This window comes from Lissotriton vulgaris, unplaced genomic scaffold (genome assembly GCF_964263255.1).
Source record: "Lissotriton vulgaris unplaced genomic scaffold, aLisVul1.2 SCAFFOLD_1934, whole genome shotgun sequence".
NCBI classification, from domain to species: domain Eukaryota; kingdom Metazoa; phylum Chordata; class Amphibia; order Caudata; family Salamandridae; genus Lissotriton; species Lissotriton vulgaris.
The window spans coordinates 405174-429303 of record NW_028255570.1 but is presented as its reverse complement, the minus strand read 5'-3'; the positions used below and the strand labels follow the sequence as shown (position 1 = coordinate 429303).

The 24130-nt window shown below is 47.1% G+C and overlaps 1 protein-coding gene across 1 annotated transcript in view; it reads right to left on the bottom strand.

Moving 5' to 3' along the window:
• Positions 1-24130, bottom strand: part of KIF11 (kinesin family member 11) — a 298525-nt gene that overhangs the window by 38432 nt on the left and 235963 nt on the right. Inside the window, exons 19-20 of the mRNA XM_086951983.1 lie at positions 19789-20068; positions 15176-15398 (exon numbers count right to left, since the gene is read on the bottom strand). Of these exons, the coding sequence (XP_086808109.1) occupies positions 15176-15398; positions 19789-20068 (503 nt within the window). The remainder of the gene's footprint in view (positions 1-15175; positions 15399-19788; positions 20069-24130) is intronic.

The window sequence follows — 24130 nt, the reverse complement described above, 5'->3', positions numbered from 1 at the left end:
TAATGCCTTTGTGTGCGCAATAAATGCTTAGCACTACCCTCTGATATGCTGAACTGCTCGCCCACGCTACCACTTTTCTGGTTGGACCTTATCTACCTCTTAGAGTTCCTGTTCTTCTCCTTGAACGATGTCAAGTGGTTCACAGTCCTCTGGAGTGCTCTGACTTTTGTGAGCCCGCGTTCAAAAGCCAGTTGTCAAGATAGGAGAAAATGGATACTTCGGACCTCCGAAGGTTTGCTGCAACCACCACCATTACTTTCGTGAACACCCAAAAGTCAGTGGTGAGGCAAAGAGGACCACTGCAAACTGGAAATGCTCCGGTCTGACTTTAAACCCCATATAATCCCTGTAGGACTGTATAAGGGTTTATGAAAATATGCATCCTGCAGGTCCGAGAATAACATTCAGCCTCCTAGGTCCACAGCGGCCAAGATCTGGGCCTACTTAATCATTTAGAATCTATCCTTCTACAGGAAAGTATTTGGAGTTCATAGTTCCAATATAGCCCGGTGGGCTCCTTCCTTTTTTCGGCACTAGGATATAGCGAGTAACTACTAATGTTTGCTAAGCAAGAACTTTCTCTACAGCACCTTTGGAGAATACTCACACCTCATGCAGCAGAAAGGAGCTGCTCCTCAAAGTAGTTTGGACGTTGGAAGGGTACAAGATGTGGCGAGCAAACAAACGGTAGGGCATTACCATGCTGAATGACCTGTGACACCTACCAAACATGATTCTTCTCCCCACAGTATTGGTGCGAGCCGTTAAAGGCAAACTTAAGTGTCTTGGAGGGTGCTGCAGAGAAGGGGCAGAAAACTGGTGCCCCTGCTGGTCTGCATGATACCTGCCAGAACATACCCCACCCTTCAAAGGAAATAAAAGCGTGCCGATGTGGTGCTTACAGGAGGCTCCACTCAGTCACTTCTGGGCCAGTACGGAGCCAGCGGTGCAGGAGAATTTGAGTTTCTGGATCTCATCTGGTCTCTGGGTAGAGTGAAGTTCAGGAACTTGCAGTCAAAAGTATTCATCATAAAAGATGAGGAATGTTCGATAATGTGAATGTAGGAAGCTGGCTTTTTATGTAGTGCACCAAAATGAGGAACACTATAAAGAAAGGCCAGTCGACCCATACTGGCTTACAGGGCTTAAATTAATAATCCCAAATGCTCTTTGTGGCAGTGTGGGCGAGCAGTTAAAGCTTATCAAAGGGTAGTGTTAAACATTTGTTGTACACACAGTCAATAAATTACACACTCGAGAAGAAACTAGAGACCAATTTAGAAAAATATTTTTTGTACAATTTCAGATGCCAAGATATTCTGAATTGGGTAAGTACTTTAAACGTTTTGGATTTTTACAGGTAAAACAGTAGAAAATCATGACTGTCATATTTGAGGCAGAAGCCTCGAACGCAGTAATATCCAATGGGAGAAACATTCACTGAATAGTTACACTTCTAGATGCCTTGCAGAACTGTTCTTCTGGACTTAAGGTAAGTAGGGCCCAAGGTCTAAGAAAGCACCAGCAGTTCAAGTTTACCTGCCCTAGATTGCTCAGGTGCAGAGGTGCTGTACGCGGTGGTAGGCTCGAACCCTACACACTAAAGTCAATGGGAAGAGTACCAGTAAGAAAAAGGATGCAAGTTGAGACCAGTCTTGGGTATCTCGGGTGCAGAAGTGTTTTGTCCGGCGAGTCTATAAGTTAGAGGCTCTCCCGATTCTTGGTGTACCTGCAGAAAAGGTAAAAGAAATACAGCAAGTCCACTCTGTGTGAAGCTAGTCCCTCTCGAAATCCCTCGACACGCAAGCACGTTTTGGCAGCGGAAGTGCTTGCCTGGGTGCTTGCAACTGTCTCTGGTACCATGGGTACTGGTGCACTGTGGCTCCTCCACTTCAAGGGAGATTTTACTGGGTCTATGAAGTGCTGTGCAGACCTCCAAGGGTTTGGGGAGACTGTTCCGCTTCTTGGCAAGTCGTTTTTTGCGATTGTCTGGATAGCAGCAGGCAAGGTTTTGCGCAAAAGTGATGTGCCACAGTTCACGTCTTGCCAGACAAATCTGAGTTGCTACGGTCAGGGGGCCACCTAAATACAAAATTTAAGGGAGTTAAGGGGGTAAACAGCCATTAGTACGCGGATGTTAGGCCGTGTACCATTACTTCACAAGTGTTGCAACGCATGCGATGTTTCAACGTGTAGTCTTTACTACGCAAGTTGTAACATCGCATGCATTGTAACGCTTGCGAAGCAAAGGCTATCAAGATCGGTGTGTGGAAACTGACGTGCTTCCGTTTCCACACAATGAAGTGCACTACTGACGCTGGAAGCCCAGAGTAGAGGAACCACAGCTGAAGGAGAAGAGAGGAACCGAGGAGAGAGAGGTAAGAAGGGCTATGTAGTATTTACGGGTTAAGGGCAGGGGGAGGGTCGTGCAGGGAGTAGTATTTTTGATTTTAGGGTAGTGTAGTTGTGTTTTTGTAGTGTAGAGTAGTGTATTTTGGTTTAGGGTAGATTCGGGGGGGGGGTTGCAGGGTAGTGTTTGGGAGTAGGGACAGGACTGAGGGTAGGGGCAGGATTGTGCTGGGGGTAGAGTTTTAAGGTAGTATTGTGGAGGTTGTACAGGGTAGTGTTTTAGTGTAGGGACCGGCTTGGGGGTAGGGGCAGGGTTGTGCTGGGGGAGGGGGAGTGTTTTAGGGTTTAGTGCAGTGGTGTGGTGTTTGTGTGGTGTAGGGTAGGGTAGTGTTTTAGTGTAGGGACCGGCTTGGAGTAGAGGCAGGGTTGTGCTGGGGGAGTGTTTTAGGTTAGTGATGTGATGTTAGTGTAGTTTAGGGAAGTGTTTTAGGATTTAGTGTAGTGGTGTTTCTGTAGTGTTTTAGGGTAGTGGGGGAGGAGAGGGGGGAAGAGTCGTGAAGTGTATTGTTAGAGTGTAGGGTCCAGGCAGGGGGAAGGTCGTGTAGGGGGTAGTGTATTAGAGTAGTGTAGTGGTGTTTAAATAGTGTAAGGTAGTGTAGTGTAAGCATGATTTTAGTGCGATGTTTTTAATTAGCATAAACCATAGTACATTTATAACCATTTGTGTTATAAATGCATGCGCAGTTAAAGCTTGCGAAGTAATGGTTTATGCTAAGTAAAAACATCGCACTAAAAGCATAAGTAATGGTATGCGAATATCTACATACATTCGTTAAGGAGAGTGAATAGTAGTAGCCAATGGGCTACTTGCCTCTGGTGTCACTACATCCTCTATATGACTACTTTATGTGGGGAGTGGACATAAACCTGTCCCAGAGTTCCTAATTCCACCAAAAATAAGATGATGGAACCTTTCTTTAATGGATAACATCAGGTAGCCCACCTTAGGGGTATAACTAGCCTGGAGATGCAGCACAACTACTGCATATCTAATTTCCCGCCAGCCCCGTTACCCAATAGCCATCAGCCAAAGGATGGTATTATCCAGGTCAGGATGAACTCCGGGGTTGCACATCAAAGGCGGCAAAGGCTTTGAAGCCTCTGACCTTTGTATGCAGATTCACTAGCCATCCTGCTGGAAAAGGTGATAGCAACTTCGCCGGAGCAAATATGTTTTTTGACCCCAGAGAGCGCTGGCTCGAACCTACAGGGGTTCAGAAACTAGTCTGCGGTGGCAAGCTGGACAATAGTAGTCAGCCAGCACACTAGAAGACTAGTAGAGCTCAGGGGGCATCTCTAAGGGGCCCTCTGGGTGCTTGTCATAATAAATCTAATACTGGTTTAAGTTAAGATTTATTAAGACATGGTGTTTGATACTAAAAACAATAGATCTCAGTGAAGCCATGATGTAGTTGGGTAACGAGTAATGTCCAGTGCCCAGTACATACTTTAGGATGGCTTCCTTGGTCGCTTACAATATCTATCAATTGAACTAGACATCACAGTGACATATCTGTTCATGCAGATATGTCCTTGCATAAAATATTATGCAGCCTTCCTTATGGCTCCAAAGCCAGCTGTAGGGATGATTTGCATATATTATATACAGTGACTTTGGCATGGTATACAGTCAGTGTGCCATGTCATGTTTTCACACATGGTTTGTACAATGTAACGCAATCTGCAATAGCAAAATGCATGCAATTTGTATAGGGGTCCCTTAGAGTGGCATAATACATGTTGCAGCCCTAAGGGGCCCTCTTTAGTACCCATGTGCTAGGTACCAGGGGTACCATTTAGTAGGGACTTGCGGGGGAGGGGGATCTAAAGCGTGTGCCAATTGTAACACAATTAGACCACTTTACCTTGTTTTTATGGAAACAGTACTGGCACTGAGGTCTGGTTAGCAGGGACCCAGTGCACATCTGTTGAAAAACATCAGTACCAGTGGCAAAAAGTGGCACTTTCCTACAGTGTCCAAAATGCAAAAGAATTTGTGTGCGCGTCTTTGTTTTTTTAAAGACCAATGTCCTCTGCATGACTTTCTAAAGTTGTGTTGCCAAATGTGTTTGTTGACCATGCATGTTCCTCCTCCCAAACCAGTGACCTTTAAAAATCACAAGAGCTTTGTGGATTCTAATTATCAACAGAGCAGTGCTCGGTCAGGTGGCGCCCCCTCACATTCATCTGTTCCCTTAACCCACAATAGGAGGAGACTGTGGTGCCAACACAACATTCTAGCCAAAGCCACACGCCACTGAGGGATTTGGAGGTACCTACCACCACCCCAAATAATGTTATTTTAAGTTCCTTTAAAGGGCATCTTTTGCTTTCATCTCTTGGACAGAAGGCAACTGCAGGTATAAGTGTATTAATGATTTCATGTGTCCTGGGACGGGTGAATGGTTGAATTACTTAGACTCCATAGGAGTGCTTTTTAATTTTCAGTTATCAGGTCAAGTCAGTTGACTTCTGATATTTCAATAGGCATCCATCTTCACTTAAAGGAGAATTCACCGACTAGTAAGTTTAGGACATGGAATCTCAGCATTATCATTTGCAAACGAAAGACCGAAAGGAGCAAAACCTTGTAGAGTTGGCTGTGGATTAACATCACTATCAATCACACATTGACCTTTATTCACTGGGTGTCAGAAAGAAATTACATTTCTGGGGCCCTGGAGGACGATATCTTTCAGATTTTTGGACTTTCCCACTACCCTGTCCTCCAAGAAAAATGTTCTTCAAAGATTAGGGACCACAAAATAATCCCCAAGATTGGGCGAAGCAAACAAAGTCGGAGTTGAAATGCGGTTTTCAAAAATTCCGTAAAGAACAAGTTACTTACCTTCGGTAACGCTTTTTCTGGTAGATACAGTATCTGCCTGTGGATTCCTCACCTTGTGAATATCCCCTTGCGTCAGCAACATTCGGAAATTCTTTTCGTAGCTTCGCGGCGACGTGGACGTCATAGAGACACGGCATCGCACGAGACTCTGCTGACGTCACTGACGCCCATAATAGGCCCACGCCAGCGTGATGACATCAGTTCCAGCCTTTTTTCAGTGCCTTCGAGGCACACGGACGGACCAATGACAGTAGAAACATACATAGTATACACAGTACACGAAAGTCAAGGTAGCACACACACAGTGTGAAGCAACTGTAAGAAAACATTCGAAATGACATTTTCTTTTAACCATAAAACAAATACAAAACAGTTTCTCTGGTATAGAAGAGTGGACAACGGGAAGGCCGGTGGGTCAGTGAGGAATCCACAGGCAGATACTGTATCTACCAGAAAAAGCGTTACCAAAGGTAAGTAACTTGTTCTTCTGATAGATACATCTGCCAGTGGATTCCTCACCTTGTGAATAGAGTCCCACAGCAGTCCCCACTCCCGGAGGAGAGTGTCCACTCTCCTATACCAGAAAATCCTGGCGGATAGAGCGCGCAAAGTGGCCATCCCTCCTCACCTCGGCATCCAAGCAGTAATGCTTCACGAAAGTGTGGAGAGAGGACCAAGTTGCGGCCCTACAAATATCCTCTACAGGAACACCTCTAGACAATGCAGAGGTTGACTACTTAGCTCTTGTAGAATGAGCCCTTATACCCTCTGTAGGCTCCTTACCGGCCAAAGAGTAGCAGATCTTTATACAGAGGATGATCTATCTTGAAAGAGTTCTTTTATGAACCGCTCTTCCTTTTTTGAAGCCAGCAAATCCAATGAAGAGTTGGTCATCCACTCGACAGTCTTTAGTTCTGTCCAGGTAAAAGCTCACTGCCCTCCTAGGGTCCAGATGGTGTAATCTCTCCTCCTCCTTGGAAGGGTGTGGTGGAGGATAAAACGGTAGGGAGGGTAATGGATTGTCCTAGGTGGAAGGGAGTCCCCAACTTAGGGAGAAAAGCAGCCCTGGTCCTAAGAACCCTTCGTTCAGCATGAATGGTCAAGGAGGAGTAGTTTCTGTCCTGTAACTCCAGTTCTGTAGTAGGGGTATCTCTGTTATAGTCATAATCTAGTGAATAGTCCCGCCCATGTGCGTGGACCCCGGAGCAATCAAAAATAATCTCTTAAAGTGTCGAAAAAATGCAGAACTGCACAGACACTTAAGAGAGAATTTAAAGACAGATAATGCAGCCTATAAACAGGCTACACTGTCCAGTACTTCAACTAGAAATTCCACCAAAAATCCACAAACAGCAAAGCCTGTCCAGATTTCCTTTGCCTTAGCAGCAAAAACCCTCTGGAATGATAGAGAGGAAGACATGGACAGACAAGCCCCATAGGCTGCCATTATGTGGCTCAAAACAGGATACTGTGCCTTTAAGAGAACTTTCCAGAACTTCACAGTATTGCAGAATGCACTGCAGGTCCCTTGTACTTTTAGTTCTTTTTGAAGGAGTAACACGCCAGACCTGTAGCATTCCTTACATGAATAATTATCTCCACCGGGGGGGGGGAGGGCGGGCGCTTATGACTATAACAGAGATACCCCTACTACAGAACTGGAGTTACAGGACAGAAACTACTCCTTCTGTAGTAGGGGATTCTCTGTGTATAGTCATAATCTAGTGAATAGAATGGCAAGCCCATCCCCACACCAAAGCGGCGGTGGAGAAAAGAAATCAACACCACTATTGTGCAAACAAATTCCGCAGCGAAGCCTGTCCAACCTGAGCATCTGCCCTGGCATCAGTGTCCAGGCAGTAATGCTTAGCAAAGGTATGAACCGACTTCCAAGTGGCGGCCTTGCAAATTTCTGCAATAGGAACATTACGGAGCAAAGCCGTCGTGGCAGCTTTGCCCCTGGTGGAATGAGCCTTAGGTTTACCTCCCAAGGTCTTATTAGCCTTCTGGTAACACAGTTGTATGCAGGACACAATCCACCTAGAGATGGACTGCTTAGAGGTCGCAAGACCCGTCCTGACCGATCCATAATTGATGAACAATTGGTCTGACCTACGAATATCTTTGGTCTTATCCAGATAAAATTTCAACACCCTCCTACCATCCAGGGAATGTAAGGACCTTTCCGCTGGAGATGAAGGATTCTGAAAAAACGTAGGCAAAGTTATAGTCTGGTTGACATGATAATCAGGAATAACCCTGGGCTTCTCCAAGCCCACAGCCGTAAGGGTCTCCGCCTCCGCCTTCATGCGGGCCATCTCATCATCTGCATGTTTTCCGAACAAGGTATCCCCGGAAAGGGGCAGGTTGGCCACTCGCTGCTGGGCCTCCGGCTTGAGTGACGTGAGCCGGAGCCACGCATGTCGCCGCTGATTGATTCCATGGCAGTAACCATGGGCAGCCAACAAGGAGGCATCCGCAGCCGCGCTGATGACCTGATTGGACACCAGCATCCCTTTCTTGAGAATCTCTTGGAAGTCCTCCCTTTTGTCTCTTGGTAGCAGTTCCACGAACTGTTGCAGGGAGTCCCACAGCGCCCGGTCATAACGTCCCAGCAGAGCTGTATCACTGGACGCCTTCATGGCTGTGGAAGCGGTCCCACACGCCTTCCTTCCAGCCGAGTCGATCCATCGACTTTCTTTATCTGGCGGCACGGTGGATGACGGGGAGGTAGAGTGTAATTTCCTGGCCGCCATCACTATCACCGAATCCAGTACCGGATCTACTCTCAGAAAGGCAGGGTCCGAATCCGGGGCCCTGTACTTCTTTAGGTTTAAAGGATTTTATTCAGCACAACATACTGGGACAAACACACATCTCCAAAAAGCGGTAAAGCAGGGCGGGGAAGTCGGGAGGGAGCGGCCTTCACCACCGCTGGTGTGAGGAACAGCTCCTCTGCAGGTTCCTTCAATCCAGGTACTAGTGATAGAAGAGGGCGAGACAAATGCTTCTTGTGAAGCGTCTCGAATATCACTGACGTCGAAGGTGTAGGAGCCGTCACAGCGATACCCAACTTTGCAGCCCCCCTCAGGAGAACCTCCTGGAAAGTGGCAATTTCATCCACTGGGGAAACCCTGGTCTCAGGGGAGTCCGATAAGGTCTGCGAGTAGGAACGGGTCCTGGAAGAGTCCGTGCGGGACCTAGACCCCCGCCTCCTATGGCGACGCCTTGATCTGGTGGAGGATCTATGACGACTCCTTGATCTTCCTCTCCATCCGGAGCGTGAACGTGACCTCCTCGGCTGAGGACGATCAACCCGATCCACCGGAGCCGGTGACTTGGGCTTGGACAGGGCCTTCGGTTTAGGCGTACCCTTGGGAGGCGTCAGAAGAATAGGCAACGAAGTCGACCTCGGTGGAACGGGAGGCGGCTTCACTGGCAACCCTGGCCCAGGTTTCGGTGGAGGCAACGGAGGAGGAGTAGGATTCCTCGGAGGAGGACCCCTCGGCAATGGAGGAGGGGGAGTCACCTTCCCCGACGGGGTATACACCTCGTAATACACTGAACCCGGCGAACCTCCTTCTATACCAGCCTGGGGCGTTGGCGAACTTCCCACGGTTTCAGGCCTCCTTCCACCTCTCTTCGACTTCTAAGAACGGCGACCAGACGGTGAGCACCGGCCCCTTGACGTCGAGCGTCTCTTCTTCAGCGACGAACGCCTTCGCCTCGACGGCGACCTTCTGCGCCTCGACGGCGACCTTCTGCGCCTCGACGGCGACCTTCTGCGCCTCGACGGCGACCTTCTGCGCCTCGACGGCGACCTTCTGCGCCTCGACGGCGACCTTCTGCGCCTCGACGGCGACCTTCTGCGCCTCGACAGCGACCTGTGCCTCGACGGTGACCTTGACGACGAGGACCTCCTCGACGATGGTCTCCTCTTCGCCGACGGCGAAGTCACCTTGGCGGCGAGCAAAGACGCCTGGCCTGTTGACGTCGATCGCTCGCCGCCGACCTCGACGACGATGAAACAGTCACCGGGGACTTCGATGGTCTTGTAACATCCCTCAACGCCGAGCGTCGACGCGTTTAGACTCAGACGATGGGGAACAGACCGTAGTCATTCCTCTCGACGCCGTAGTGGGCGCAATAGACCCAGGCGGAGAATGGTGACGTTTGCTGGCCTTCCTGCCCCTGGGGAGCCCCCCAGAGGCCTCAGCATGGGCAGAAGAAGCCCCTCCAGACCCACCTTGTGCCTTCAATCTTATTTCCTCGTCTTCTGCCTTGACAGATCACACACTCCTCTGGGACATGTGAAGAAGGAAGGCAGAGGATACACACCTCATGGGGGTCCGATTTGGCCTTCTTCCTGGAGCACTCCGGGCACTTATCGAATAATGCAGGCATATTCGACAAAAAATAGAGTGCAAGAACCAAGGAGAAAGGCACTGAAGTACAACAAAGTACTTAACTATGAGAAAACTAGTGAAAAATCAACAAAAAACCCTTAAAAAGGGAGAGCTCAATGCTCCAGGGTCCTGCTTGCAGGAGCCGTGAAAAAGAACTAAAAGTAAAAGGGACCTGCAGTGCATTCTGGGATACTGTGAAGTTCTGGAAAGTTCTCTTAAAGGCACAGTATCCTGTTTTGAGCCACATAATGGCTGCCTATGGGGCTTGTCTGTCCATGTCTTCCTCTCTATTATTCCAGAGGGTTTTTGCTGCTAAGGCAAGGGAAATCTGGACAGGCTTTGCTGTTTGTGGATTTTTGGTGGAATTTCTAGTTGAAGTACTGGACAGTGTAGCCTGTTTATAGGCTGCATTATCTGGCTTTAAATTCTCTCTTAAGTGTCTGTGCAGTTCTGCATTTTTGCGACACTTTAAGAGATTATTTTTGATTGCTCCGGGGTCCACGCACATGGGCGGGACTATTCACTAGATTATGACTATACATAGAGATCCCCTACTACAGAAAGGGGGCTTGGAACTAAGAGCTTGAAGCTCACTTACCCTCCTTGCAGAGGTAATTGCAACGAGGAAGACTGTCTTTAAAGTCAAAAGCCTCATAGGACACTTGTGTAAGGGCTCAAAGGGAGCACCCATCAAGTATGTTAAAACAAGATTTAAGTCCCATTGAGGTACAATAAAGGGAGTAGGAGGGAATTTATTTGTGAGACCTTTCAAAAATCTTAAGACTACAGGAGATTTGAAAAGGGACGGCTATGACATCCACCACATCGTGTGGAAGAGAAAATGAATTCAGGTTGCCCCGTTCAATCTCCAGGCATGAAGGTGTAATGTCTGGAGGTGAGGGTGTAGAGCCTGCCCCTCCATCTGAGAGAGAGGAGGTCTGCCCTGAGAGGGAGACGGAGCGGCGGGTGAGAGGAGAGGTGGAGAAGATCTGTGCACCACACCCTTCTCAGCCAATCCGGGGCGACCAATATGACTTGGGCCCGGTCTTGGCGAATCTTCCCCAGAACCCGAGGAATCAAAGGTATGAGGAGAAACGCGTAAAGGAGTGTTCTTCCCCAACTCAACTGAAACGCGTCCCCCAAGGCTCCTTGCATCGGATACTTGACACTGCAAAAAGACGGGCAGTGAGCATTCTCGTGAGTGGCGGACAGGTCCACCCGAGGAGTTCCCCACATCTGAGAGATGTCTTAAACTACCTCCGGATGGAGCCTCCACTCATGGTCGGACAAGAATTGCTGACAGAGTGTCCGCACGAACGTTCAGAACTCCGGCCAGATGATTTGCCACCAGACAAATCTGATGGTCCTGAATCCAGGACCAGAGCCACAGAGCCTCCCTGCTGAGACACTGCGACCCCACTCCTCCCTGCTTGTTGATGTACCACATCGAGGTCGTGTTGTCCGCCTGGACTTGGACTGACCGACCCCGAAGGGAAGGGAGGAAGGCCTTGAGCGCCAAACGTATCGCCCGCAATTCCAGAAGGTCGATATGAAGCAACCTTTCCTCTGGAGACCGAAGACCCTTGACCTCCAGGTCCCCCAGGTGAGCACCCCACCCTAGAGTGGATGCATCCGTTATTACTGTGGCCACCGGAGGAGGCAGATGAAAAGGCTTCCCTTGAGACAGGTTGCCTTCCACGCCCCACCAAGACAGATCCGCTGCAGCTTCTCTAAAGATCCTCACTGACTCCCCGAGATCTCCGTTGTGCTGATACCACTGCCTGAGGAGGCACCACTGGAGTGCCCTCGTGCCTGCGTGCATGGTTGACCAACAGAATGCATGAAGCCATCAGACCGAGCAGACGAAGAACCTTCAGGAATGGAACGACCGCTCCATTGAAAAAGAAAGGAATCATTTCCTGAATGTCGCAAATCTTTTGAGGAGGAGGGAATGCACGACATACAGTTGTGTCCAGTACAGCACCTATGAACAGGATGCGCTGGTAGGGCACGAGTAGCCGTGCGCTATACAAAAGAATAAATAACAAAGAATAAAAAGGTGAGACTTGGGTACATTTATCGAAAAACCCAACCTGTACAACCACTGGGCTGTCTTTTGCAGATGCTGGAGCACTCTCTCCGACGACTCCGCTTTGATTAGCCAGTCGTCCAAATAGGGGAATACTGGAATCCCCGACCTTCTGAGATGTGCTGCCACCACTGCCATCACCTTGGTGAAGACTCAAGGCGCACTAGTAATTCCAAAAGGAAGGACCGCAAACTGATAGTGTTGCGACCCCACTGTAAAAAGGAGATACTTCCTGTGCGACTTCAGGATTGGGATGTAAAAACACGCATCCTGTAAGTCGGGCGACACCATCCAATCTTCTTCCAGCAGCGCTTGAAGAACCTGAGCAAGGGTAAGCATCTTAAATTTCTCTTGTTTCAGATAGAGATTCAAGATCCTGAGAACCAGGATTGGATGAAATCTGCCATCCTTTTTGGGAATCAGGAAATACCGGGTGTAGCATCCCTGACCCCTTTCCTGCTCTGGGACCACCTCTATCGCACCCTTTCTTAATAGAGTCTGCACTTCCTCCTGTAGAAGCAACAGATGTTCCTCCATGCAAAAACCTTGGCAAGGAGGGTAATTGGCAGGGAATTCCCGAAAGGGAAGGGCATACCCATTTTCTACAAGATTGAGAACCCAAAGATCTGATGTAACCGATTCCCAATCCCGTAGAAAGTGGGTAAGCCGACCCCCCCACCGGACCCGCATGATCCCGAATGGCAGATCTAGGGCTGCTTTTCTGAGGCTGGGGGATTGGAGGAGGTGGAGGATGAAGAGGCCCGACGTCCACGAGGACGAGCTCTTTGCTTTCCCCTGTAAGATCTGTACAAGGTATTCTGCTTCTGCTGTTGCTGCTGCTGCTGACCTTGTCGGTAATTCCGAAAGAAAGAGCGTCCAAAACCTTTGAACTTCCTGGCCGAAGAACCTCTGATCTGGAGACCTAAAGATTTAGCAGTAGCTCTACTTTCTTTAAATCTCTCCAAGGCCGAATCAGTTTTCTTGCCAAAGAGACCAGATCCATCAAACGGCAGATCCAGCAAGGCCGCCTGAACATCTGCCGAAAAGTCTGAAGATTTCAGCCAAGCCGATCTCCTAGTGGCAACCGCTGTGCCCATGATACGCGCCACCGAGTCTGCAGTGTCCAGACCACTCTGTATCACTTGGCGTGCCGCAGCCTGTGCATCTGATAAAACCTACTCAAAATCCTTTCTGTTGGCATCAGGGATCTTAGGAGCTAAAGTACGCATAGTATCCATAAGGACATACACATACCTCCCCATTAGGCAAGTGGCATTAGTAGACTTAAACGCCATACTTGCAGAGAAGGTCTTTTTAGCCACCTGATCCTGTTTCTTTGCCTCTTTATCACCAGGCACTTAAGGAAAGGCACTCACATTCTTTTTGGAACATGCAGCTTGAATGACTAGACTCTCAGGTGATGGATGAGACATCAGAAAAGCAGGGTCTTCAGGTGCAACCCTGTACCTTCTAGACACCTCTTAGATACTGCAGGAGCTGACAGTGGTTTTTTCCACACCTCCATAATAGGTTCCGTTAAGGCATCATTAAAACGGTAGCAATGGTTCCACCACAGAGCTAGGTGAATGCAAAACTTCTGTTAGAAGATTGGACTTAAACTCCACCGTTGGTAAAGTCAATTGCAGAAGTTCTGCCGCCTTCCTCATCACTACATGATAGGGCTGGACGTCCTTTGAAGGTGCATCTGAGCCTGAAGACAATTCCCACTCTGGAGAGAAATTCAAGCTACCAGCGTCAGCCAGATCCTCAAAACAGTCCTCCTCCAGTTCACCTTCCTCCATATCAGGATGTGATTCTATATACCTTTGCTCTTCCAAAAGGCGTTGTGCCTCCCTTCTGGACCTCTCCTTTACACGCTTCGCAGTCGGATCCACCAACGACGCCAACGGAGTCAGGACCGACGCCGGTATCGAATTCGAAGCCCCAGTGGGATGCTCACAAGGTCGATCTGGAGCGGGCGACGCCGGAACCGGCGTCGACGACCTTGGCGGAGCAGGGAATTGCCAATACGGCGTAGGAGCCGGCATATAGGGCATGAATGGAGCAGGAGGATAGGAGTGAGGAACTCCTAAATTGAAGGCCAGAGGACCCATGGGACCCGAAGGTGCGCCAGAGGGGTACCACGCCCTTGTAAAGACGCCATACATTGCGTTTAAGAAACGCTGATGGGTCCTGGCCTGGGGTTGGGAAGGGTGGCTGAAAACCCTCAGGCTGATCTTGTGGAAGGTTCGGAGTCAGCTCTTCGACAGGCGCAGAATCCACATCCACTTGAACATCTTACTCTTCCCGGGCCGGGGACGGCACCGGAGACAGATTCGAAGTCGGAGCCGGCGACTGAACCTGCGACTCCGCAGGTGAGGCCTCACCTTCATGTTCAGAGACTTCAAGCGTGACCACCTTCGAACGTACCTTCTTCAGCGACCTCGACCCAGACTCCTTACCAGAATGACGTCTGGACTCATGCCTCTTCTTCTTATGTCTCCTTCTCGACTTCGATGCATGGTCTGAAGGTGACTTCGAAGTCGACTCATCTCGAGATCTGGATCTAGACTTCGATCTAGACCTCGCCCTACGAGAACAAGACCGCAAAGATTTTCCCTTGCCAGCCTTCAGCTTCGTTACCAGGAGTTTGGTCTCTCTTTCTCTTAGGGCCTTCGGGTTCATCTTCCGACAAGATGAACATCCATCCACATCGTGATCAGAGCTCAAACACCAGATGCAGTCATCGTGCGGATCCGTTATGGACATAATCTTCCCGCAATCCCTGCAGGGGTTGAAGCCGGTCTGCTTTGTCGACATCGTGAAGAGACAAGAAACCAAGAAGCAAAAAGCAAATATTAAGGCAACAAAGTCTCCAGTTGGCTACTGAGATTTCCCGAAACCGTTCGCGTCGGCGACGTGGAAAAAAGGGAACTGATGTCATCACGCCGGCGTGGGCCAATTATGGGCGTCGGTGACGTCAGCGGAGTCGCGTGCGATGCCGTGTCTCTATGACGTCTAAGTCCACGTCGGCGCAAAGCTACGAAAAGAATTTCCGAACGTTGCTGACGCAAGGGGATATTCACAAGGTGAGGAATCCACTGGCAGATGTATCTATCAGAACAAGGGATACAAAAGAAAATTGAGGGATCAAAAAAAGGAGAAAATCATACTTTGGGGCCACACAAATCAGAAAAGATTTGGATAGGGATGAACTTTTATTCACAAGACTTGAGTGAAGCAGTACAAAATCAGATCACCACCATGAGACCAACTTCTATTCACCTCTATAATTTTCCTTGCTTTTAGATGCTTGCAGTGGTGGACCCGAAATGGTCTTAAAATCCTCGAAGCCAGGCATTGAGACAAGATGGAAACAAGATCTTTGACTTCATAAAGCTTTAACAAAAACCATGATTTTACCTGTTGGTATGTCATTTTTAAGCTCCTCTTGCAAAAAGGTAAACACTTTGCTTATGCCCATCTGAGCCTGCTCACTGAGTTCCAATTTCTGATCCAAAAGCATCTCTTTGTCATCCTTGACCTGGTCGACTAGTGTGGTCAACGCAGTCTCCTCAGCGTCTCTCTGCTGGTTTACTTTGGCTGTAGTATTTGCCACAGACGAACTGCAGCTTTCACTTACATTCTGAAAGGAAAAAAGTAAACTGGATTCCATATCACTTTTCAGCTAGTACAAAACTTGTTTTTATTCAGTATATAAAGGAAACTCAAACTTGTTATGATTCAGTATACAAAGGAAAGTCATGCATCTAAATGAAATAATGTGTAAACGAGTCCATGTTGTACTGAGCTAAGCCAAGTTTGAAACCTGTCGATCATCGAAAATAAGAACAAGTTCAGGGTCGTCACAGACCAGCAACCTCATCTGAAGCACTGCTCTCATCCACCAAATTGCCCTGACTCTGAATGCTTGTATCAGAGTGTAAGGAAATACCTCTTTCTGTATAGTCACCCCCCAAACGTTTTGGACTAACGCTGCTGGTCTTTCAGCTCGGAGAGCACAGAGGCCTGCTAACCGGACCTTGCCCTGACCTTAAAGTGTATGTATTTATTTGATTGGATTCAACCCAATTGGAATAAGCTAACTTGCTGGTAAGTCTCGACTATATGGTGTAGAAAGCTGGCCCTTTATAGAGTAGACTAAAAAGAGGTACAATGTGGAAAGAATCCAGGCAAATCCCAAAGAATTAGAGGCACAAATGACATAACAAATGCTCTCTTTTGTGGTATTTTAGGTGAGCACTTCGGCATCTCAGAGGGTAGTGCTAAGCTTTTATTGCACACACAAAGGCAGTAAGTGAGAGACACTCCAAGAAATCAGACACCAGTTTATAAAAATAACATACTTTTATATGAATTTAGATACCAAGATTGGATTCAGTGCTATATGGTGGATTACTGGAGTGCAATACATGGTGTTATGCGAGAGGTGCCGTTATTACCGGAGGCAAGGAGATGTATCCTTAATATCTGGGAACCCACAGACCTAAACATAGGACAGACCAAGTGGGCCACTCTGGGGGCAATGGTAGCGAAAAGGAATATAGCACAGAAGTGGGGTTCCAGAAGACCTCCTACGCTCGAGGAATGGAAAGAGCATGGACTGGTGTATGTTTCGTGAGAAGACCGTATTCCAGGCCAGAGGCCGACCCCGTAAGTGGGTGACTGTTTGGGGGCAGTGGAATCGATACAGGGGTGAGATGTGTACCACCAGTTGACCCTCCCTTGGATATACTTGCATCCCCGTGACCCTTGTCTGTAGCGGTATCTCGTCCCCCCCCAACCCCATCCTCCTTTTCCTCTCCATCCCCCCAGGTATATATGATGTGTTGTAAGGATATGTGGAAATGTCTCACCTCTGTTCTATGCACTTATTAGATGCCTTGTATTAATAAAAATAAATATTAAAAAAAAGGATTAGATTCAGCAAGTTCTGAATGTTTACAGTCTGCAAAATTTTACTGTGAATTTTTTGGGAGCAATAATGTTATCTAATGGGGAAAAAACATGTACTGCATTCAGGCAGTTAACAGCACCTTACAGGACTGTTCTTCAAGGCAAGTATGGGGCAAGGTCCAGGGCCACACCAACAGGTCACCTTGGGAGACTCTAGGGCATCCGGGCTGGGCTGTGCGTTATTGTGTCGGGTGTCCCGTTCATTTCAATCAGGAACAGTCCAGTCAGAAAGCTGCTGCAAGCTGGGAATGGGAGACAGTTGGGGGGGCCCACAGGCTCGACCCTCAAGAAAATCGGTAACATGGGGACACATTTGGTCAACTTTTCCTCAGGCAGTAGGCTCAGTGCAGTGGTATGTTTTGGTGTTTGGTCCAGTGCTGGAGTGTCTCACGGTTGGAGGGGCCAAGCAATAAGAGGCTGCAGGCAGCGACTGGAAATCCAGCCTGGACAAACCCACGGGTGGGCATAGTTTTTGTGGGCTTCCTTTAAAAATGTGGCATGGACGCTGCTCTTCTGGGCTTCTACGGGCTGCCTGGGAAATGCCCTTTTATGGGCACAAGTGAGCTGAGCCGAAAGGGAAGTGAGGATATTCACAGAAGGCTGGTATTGGAAAGTTGACGGGTTGGTCAGTCAGCCACATAACAAATGGTAAGCCCCTTCCCCAACCCTACTCGAGGTGTTGGGTCTTCAAAAAAATCCCATTGGTCGGCCGGACCGGTGTCCAGACGATTCTTTCTTCAAAGGCCTGTTAGACATCAGCTTGGGACAGGTGTTATGGCTTATTCAACAAGTAAGGTTTGTTTTTTTACCTCACCTCGGGTAGTGAATCTTTTAAAGTAGTAGTGCAGAGAATCAACGCTTCCCATAAGGTCTGCGGTGTCAGGGTGTCCATGTCAGGTGCGAGAGCTTCAGCCAAGTCTGTTCTTTCACATCACTTGGAATTTGTAGATCCAGAAGTATAATTAGACAGTGAGACTACAAGTACCAGCATGCAATGGGAAATAACCAATAGCAAAGCCAATAGGTGTTGCATATGTGAGACCTATTGGTTTGGACATCTTTTTAATTGTTTTTAGCCATGTTGTACAGCAGCATGGTTTAAAGTCAAAAATATAAAGCACTATGATTCAGTTAGCGTTGAAATGGTCCTATTGCTTTATTGTATTATTTTACATGTACTCTTAAACCATGATGCACAGTAGCTGTGCTGCTGTACGACATGGCTTGGAAAAAAAAAATACAAAGTCAATAATTCTCACATATGTGAGACCGGTTTACTTTGCCAACGGCATTGCGGCACTCAGCTACTAAGCTGCCACCCTTGATGTATTTACTTAGCACTCCATCAACCAGTCTGGTATTGAAAGCTAGCCCTATTTCAGATCCACTGTGCCACTCCACCCCCTGTAGCGCTTCCCTTCACTTTTAATGGAGTCCTGGCTACCAATGTGCCAAAGGACACACAATGGTATCCAGTTCGCTAACCAATACAGATGCAGCGACCAGAATCACATCCAATATCGGATGTACTGCTCCAAGTGAGCCCTGAGCTAATGTAGCTGGACAGCATGTGGGAGCAGGTGTATTCCCGGTCTAGCATTTACAGCACCTGGGATTTTGCAGCAATGTGGCACATCATCAGGTCCTCAAAGGACCATCCTCAGCCAGGGACAAATGCAAAGCCTCTGCCAATCCAAGCTACCTTTTGGAGTTCTGGCTCACAGCCACAATATCAGTTAATTGTCTCCTGAAATAAGCAGCGATGGATCCTAACAAGGAGGGATAAATCTTAGAGCAAGTTAGGCATTGCCTGCTCAAAACGTTTAAATACATCAGCACAATCCCACAGAGAATTCTGATTTACCACATGAATTCTAAGTACTCACAAGCTCCTTTCACAGGAAGTATACAAGATTGTCAACAAACAAATCACTTATGTAACAACTTGGGGAGTGGGGGGGTTGAGGTGAAGGGGTGGTGATGGGGAAACACTTTGTTGATGGTGGTACGGGGGGCGGGGTGTCAACAAACCATGACAGTCTAAATGGTACTGTCCAAAAGATCCTCACACCTAGATGATGCACATTCGGTTTCAAAAGAATCACAAGCTCTTGTCTGAACCTTAAACGTTGTACTTCAGTCCAGAAAACTAGAAAAAACATCAGCTGCATACGAGGAGAGCAAACCACCTTTTCATTGACTTCCAATTATACTAACACCCAAAACTGGATTGTCACGCAATTAAAAACCTAGCAGTGAGCAGCTGTCACTTCTAGGTATATACGATCCATGCTAGTTTGATTAGGAGCCTCACTATGGATGCATTCGGACCCATAACCAGCAAATATCAAATGTTTAGCTTTTAGTATGAATCATGTTTCTTAGTATGAGGTTTGTTAGTGAATTTCATGATTTGTGATGATATTATACTAGCCCAGAGTAGTGTTCTCTAAAATGATCCATTTAACTACAGTAATTACTAAACACTTTAAGATCTTCAGTTAAGTAAAGCCCTCAAATTATTCAGTGTCTAAAACTAGAAAGTACATGCATCTCCAACCTAAAGCAGACAATTATAGACAGATAAGCTGCAAGTGTTCATTTTACAGATTACTACCCACCTCACAGATTGCTTTTGGGAGTACAGCAATCCGTGTGATCCACAGGCTCAATGAAGTAAAGGGTTTGCAAAGCCAGGGACTTATCATTGACAAAGATATGCATTCATGGCCATATTGTAGACTGCAGATGTAGAGCAAGCAAGTAAATAATAAAGCCGATCTTGTACAGATTCAGTAAACAAACAGATTTTGTTTTTTATACTAATATGTAAAGCTTGAACTGCTGTAAAGTATTAGGGATGCACATAAGATGATAAAGGAAATAGAGTTTGGGATCTTCAGAAGAGTAATACAGATTTCCCAAGTCCCGATCTTATGTGACACTCAAACCTACAATATTGTCAAGACTTAGTTCATCTTTACATTTATGCTTCATTGTACTGAAAGAACCCATGCAACCTGTTTGAAGAAGCCCAAACTCACAAACACAATAAATACCTGCAGTAAACTTTGCATCTGTGTTTTGCTGTTGTTAAAGAAAGATGTGTTCTGGTCAGTCACACGGACAACTGTGGCACTTGCATTGTCAACCCACTGCTCTGTCTCCAGGCACACTGATGTGAGCCCACTTCTCAGCTCTACACAGCGTGTGGCAGAATCCTCCACAGTAGTAATGCTTGAGTCTGTTAACTGCCTGATCTCTTGTGCTAGGTTTTCCATATTTGAATTAAACTTCATGTGTTGCGAGTCGGCACGGTCAACCACTTCAGACGACTGCCTGTGGGAGAAATGCATTTTATATTAAGGAAAAATAACAGCTTAAACGTTAGCTAAGACCTGCAAACATTTAATATGACAAACGTACAGTGCCTTTTAAACTAGCTACAACCAAACTAGAGAATATACATGTAGGAAGCGGTCTCTGAATATGGTACGGACACTAGGTGTTTACACTGTGCACAGAGTCCAGCCATTCCCCAAAAGTGTACAGGGCTCAATGTAAAACCCAAAGTGCTCTAATAGTAGTAGTATGGGCGAGCAGCCTTAGGCCTAACACAAAGTGTAATCCACTTATTGCACACATGACCAATAAGGGAAACACAACTTGAAAAGGAGAGCCACACCAATTTCATAAAAATAAGCGGTTTGTGTTTTATTTTAAGACCAAGATAATCACAATAAGGTGAGTACATTTTAACTAAAAAAAGTTTCACTTTAAAAAGTTGATGCTGCAATTTCTGAACAGTTCAATGTTATACTATGGAGGAAAACAATGCGTTTTAACAGGTAAGTACAACACTTACAATTCAGTCTTCGGGACCAAAGGTCAGCAAAGGAAAGGTGAGCACCAAAACTGCATCACCAACGGCACAGGGGCAGCCAGGCACTGAGGCCAAAATCCGAGTTCGGCCCAATGCATTTCAATGGAGACCTGGGGAGAGGGTGGGGACCATTTGGTCGAACCCACACTGCTTGCAGGCAAGTAAATCGGTTTCAGAGCCAAGCTTTGGAGGTGAGGGAAGCACGGGCAACAAAGCAGCCCCAAACGTACACCACCAGCGGCACAGAAGCAGCCGGGTGCAGGGTGCAATTTCAGTGTCTGTGCCCAATGCTTTTCAATGAGAATTCTGCTTCCGACAAACAGGCTGCAGGCGTCGCACAGGATGTTACAGGAGGGGACCCAACACCAGCAGAGGTAAGTAGACATGTAGGGGCCTTAGGAGTTCTGTTGATTCAGCTCACCAAGGCGCAGGGGATTCGGGGGCAGGGGTGCCTTTAGACGTCAGTCTTCTTATCCGGAGATGTTCACAGTCCGGGGTAGCCTCTGGATTCAGGCTCGAGCAATCGTTGTGGAGTCCAGGAGGGATCAGCCAACGCTTGACTTGAGATCAGGATCGCTGCGGATCGAGTGTGGCACCTCAACCCAGGATGTGCATGGTTTCTGCTCCCAGAGAGCAGAGGCTGACCACCCAGGGGTCCAGAAACGTGTCTGAGTGTGGCTGGCTACCTAAAGCCAGTGGCCATACCAGGCTCGGTAGGTTTTCAGGGTGCACCTATGAGGTGCCCTCTCAGTATATGGTTTGATACATCTCACATTGGCATCCGAGCGGATTACAAGGAGTTGTTTGGTACCAAACACTCTGTGTTCAGTGACGCCATCATGGGGTTGTGGAACTAGAGTTGTTGAGTTTCCAGCCCATGTACACTAGGACTTCCATGGCACTTGCACCACTAAGGAATGGACCCTAATATTCTAGGGGCATCTCTGCTGATGCATATATGCCACCACCTGTGGTATAGTGCACCCTTCCTTAGGGTTGTAAGGCCTGCTAGAGGGGTGACCTACCTATACCTTTGGAAGAAATAGTTGGCATAACATAGGCATGTTGACCGTTTTGTCTGCACCAGGCCAAGCATGCTGCAGTGGCAGTCTGTCTATCCTAGGTGAGGAGTCCCTAGGGGACCCTCTTCAGTCTGAACACCCTAGGTACCTATGTATACTTTACTAGGGACTTACAGGGGGGCCTGAAGGTCCAATTGTGGATCAGTTTTAGGGAAAGAACACGGTTACTGGGAACCTGGACAGCAGGGAGCCAGTACTATACTGAAGGTCTGAGTCCTTGATAAAATACAAAAGTATCAAGTAACTTGGCCATGGCTCTAGGTACTTTGCAATGTTACAAAAACAAAGTAAAGTCTTTAAAGATATTCTTACAATCAAATGGGAGGTTCTAGCAATTTCCGAGGTCTCTTGTTCCAGATCTGAAACAATTCAACTGCCGGTTTAGCTTCCAAAAAACCAATAACACGATAGAGTCGGGGGTACGTTAAATCCTTAAACAAATGTTTATGTTGCTTGTTCAATGCACAGATGAAATATGAAATTGTAAAATGTCAAAAGACCTCCACCCAAGGACAGATGTCGAATTCATACCAATTATTAATTAAAACGCTTAACATACTATTTTTACTGGGTGTCTGACCTTTAGATTTCTCAGCTTTTCCACGGACAATGCCATATAAAATTCAAAGAAATGCTACACGCAAATTGAATTTCATTGGCCGCGCCTAGAAAGCCATGAAGGCAGATACATCTGTCAGAAAGTGGTACCGTCTCAAAAGGGCCTGAAGACTTGACAAGAACCAGTAACTATTTCTAGATTCATTGCTAGTCCACAGCATAAATGGAGCATTGCTTACAGTTATCTGGGTACAGTTCTGAACTGTCTGGGTAGGTCAAAGTAGGCAGAATGACCAGGGCAAAGTTGCTGCCTCCATGTCCTTAACATGATCTTAACAGAAAACGAAAAGCTCTTTGACATCCAAATGAAAGGTGCCAAAATATCATTCCAAAACACAAAGAGAAGGACAGAGCGCTGAAACTTTTCCGACACTCACCCCCAGTCACACATCTGGGTTGAATACATCATCACTTCGCCACCCCAGTTCAGACACAGCTATATGCAAATCAGTCTTGACACTGTGCCTCATGGGAACAGTCCAGCCCGAACTGCCAAGCCATGTCTTCCCTGGACAGGAAACAAGTATCCTGGGATCAGTTTTGGGCCAAACAGCCCTCATCCACCGAGCTAGCTTATATCCAGTGCCAAAGTGAGCAAGGAACGCACGTCCGGGCATCGCATGCCAACTTAGGGTGAACAAAGCAAACAGGAGATGATGGCCGGAGTGCTGAAACTTTTCAAACACTCACCCCCAGTCACAGATCTGGGCTGAATCCATCATTTTTTAGCTCACTTCGCCACCCCAGTTCAGACACAGCAATATGCAAATCAGTCTTGACACTGTCTCATGGGACGGGTATACCAAGACGTGGGTCTAATGCTCTCCATGCCACTGGAGTCAAGCTATCCTGGCTGAATAAGGGTGAATCCCCAAAACCGGTCCTAGGATGATTGGTTCTAGTCCAGGGAGGACTTGGCTTGGCAGTTCGGGCTGGCCTGTTCCCATTGGGTTCAGGGTAAAAACTGATTTTCATATGGCTGGTTCTAAACTGGAATGACATGGTGAGCAAAAAACAAAGAATTTAGGCCCAGATCTCTGTACTGGGTGAATGTGTGACATTGTTCTGCATTCTGTCCATCAATTCTTCCTTTTGCATTTGCCAAAAGACAACAGAAGAGTTGTCCATGGGAGCAGTTACTCCACATAGAAAGAACCTCTTTGGGATATACAGTGCAGTTCGTAGATGCACAGCTGAAAGACTGCTATAGGTTTTCAGACCCAAATTGGCAGTAGAATACCTGGTGTATGAGCTTTGGTGGACGAGGAATTGGATAGGTTTGCCAGCATTGGTATGGGTTAATATATTTATTCCTTAGTGATTTAAAGTAGGTTTAAAAGGTCAAGGTTACAGATTGCATTAAAGGTAGCAGAAAAAAACATGGACAGTGAGACTCTGAGAACAAGTTCTTTATGGTTTCTTCTTGCAGGGCAAGTCACCTCTTACTTGAGGATCCAGAACTCTTTCCCTTGACAGCTATAGCCAATTCCACCCCAAAAAGAATCTACAGGAGTGTAGGAAACTGGCTCTATATATACTGTGAGCAAGTGGCTCTATATATACTGGACCAATGTAAGGTACAGAGTGTATAGAGTCCACAATCCCCAGATGTATAAGAGGTTAAAGTCAGGTCTGACCTTACTCTCTAAAGTGGTAGCATGGTCGAGCAGTAAAGCAGTACCAGAGGACAGTGTAAAGCATTTGTATTAGACACTAGGTCAGCAAAAGGTTTCACACCCTCAAGAACTGAACTCTAGGCCAATTATTTTTATATCCAAAGATAGTTTTATTTTTAGAACCAACAGGTATCAAAATATA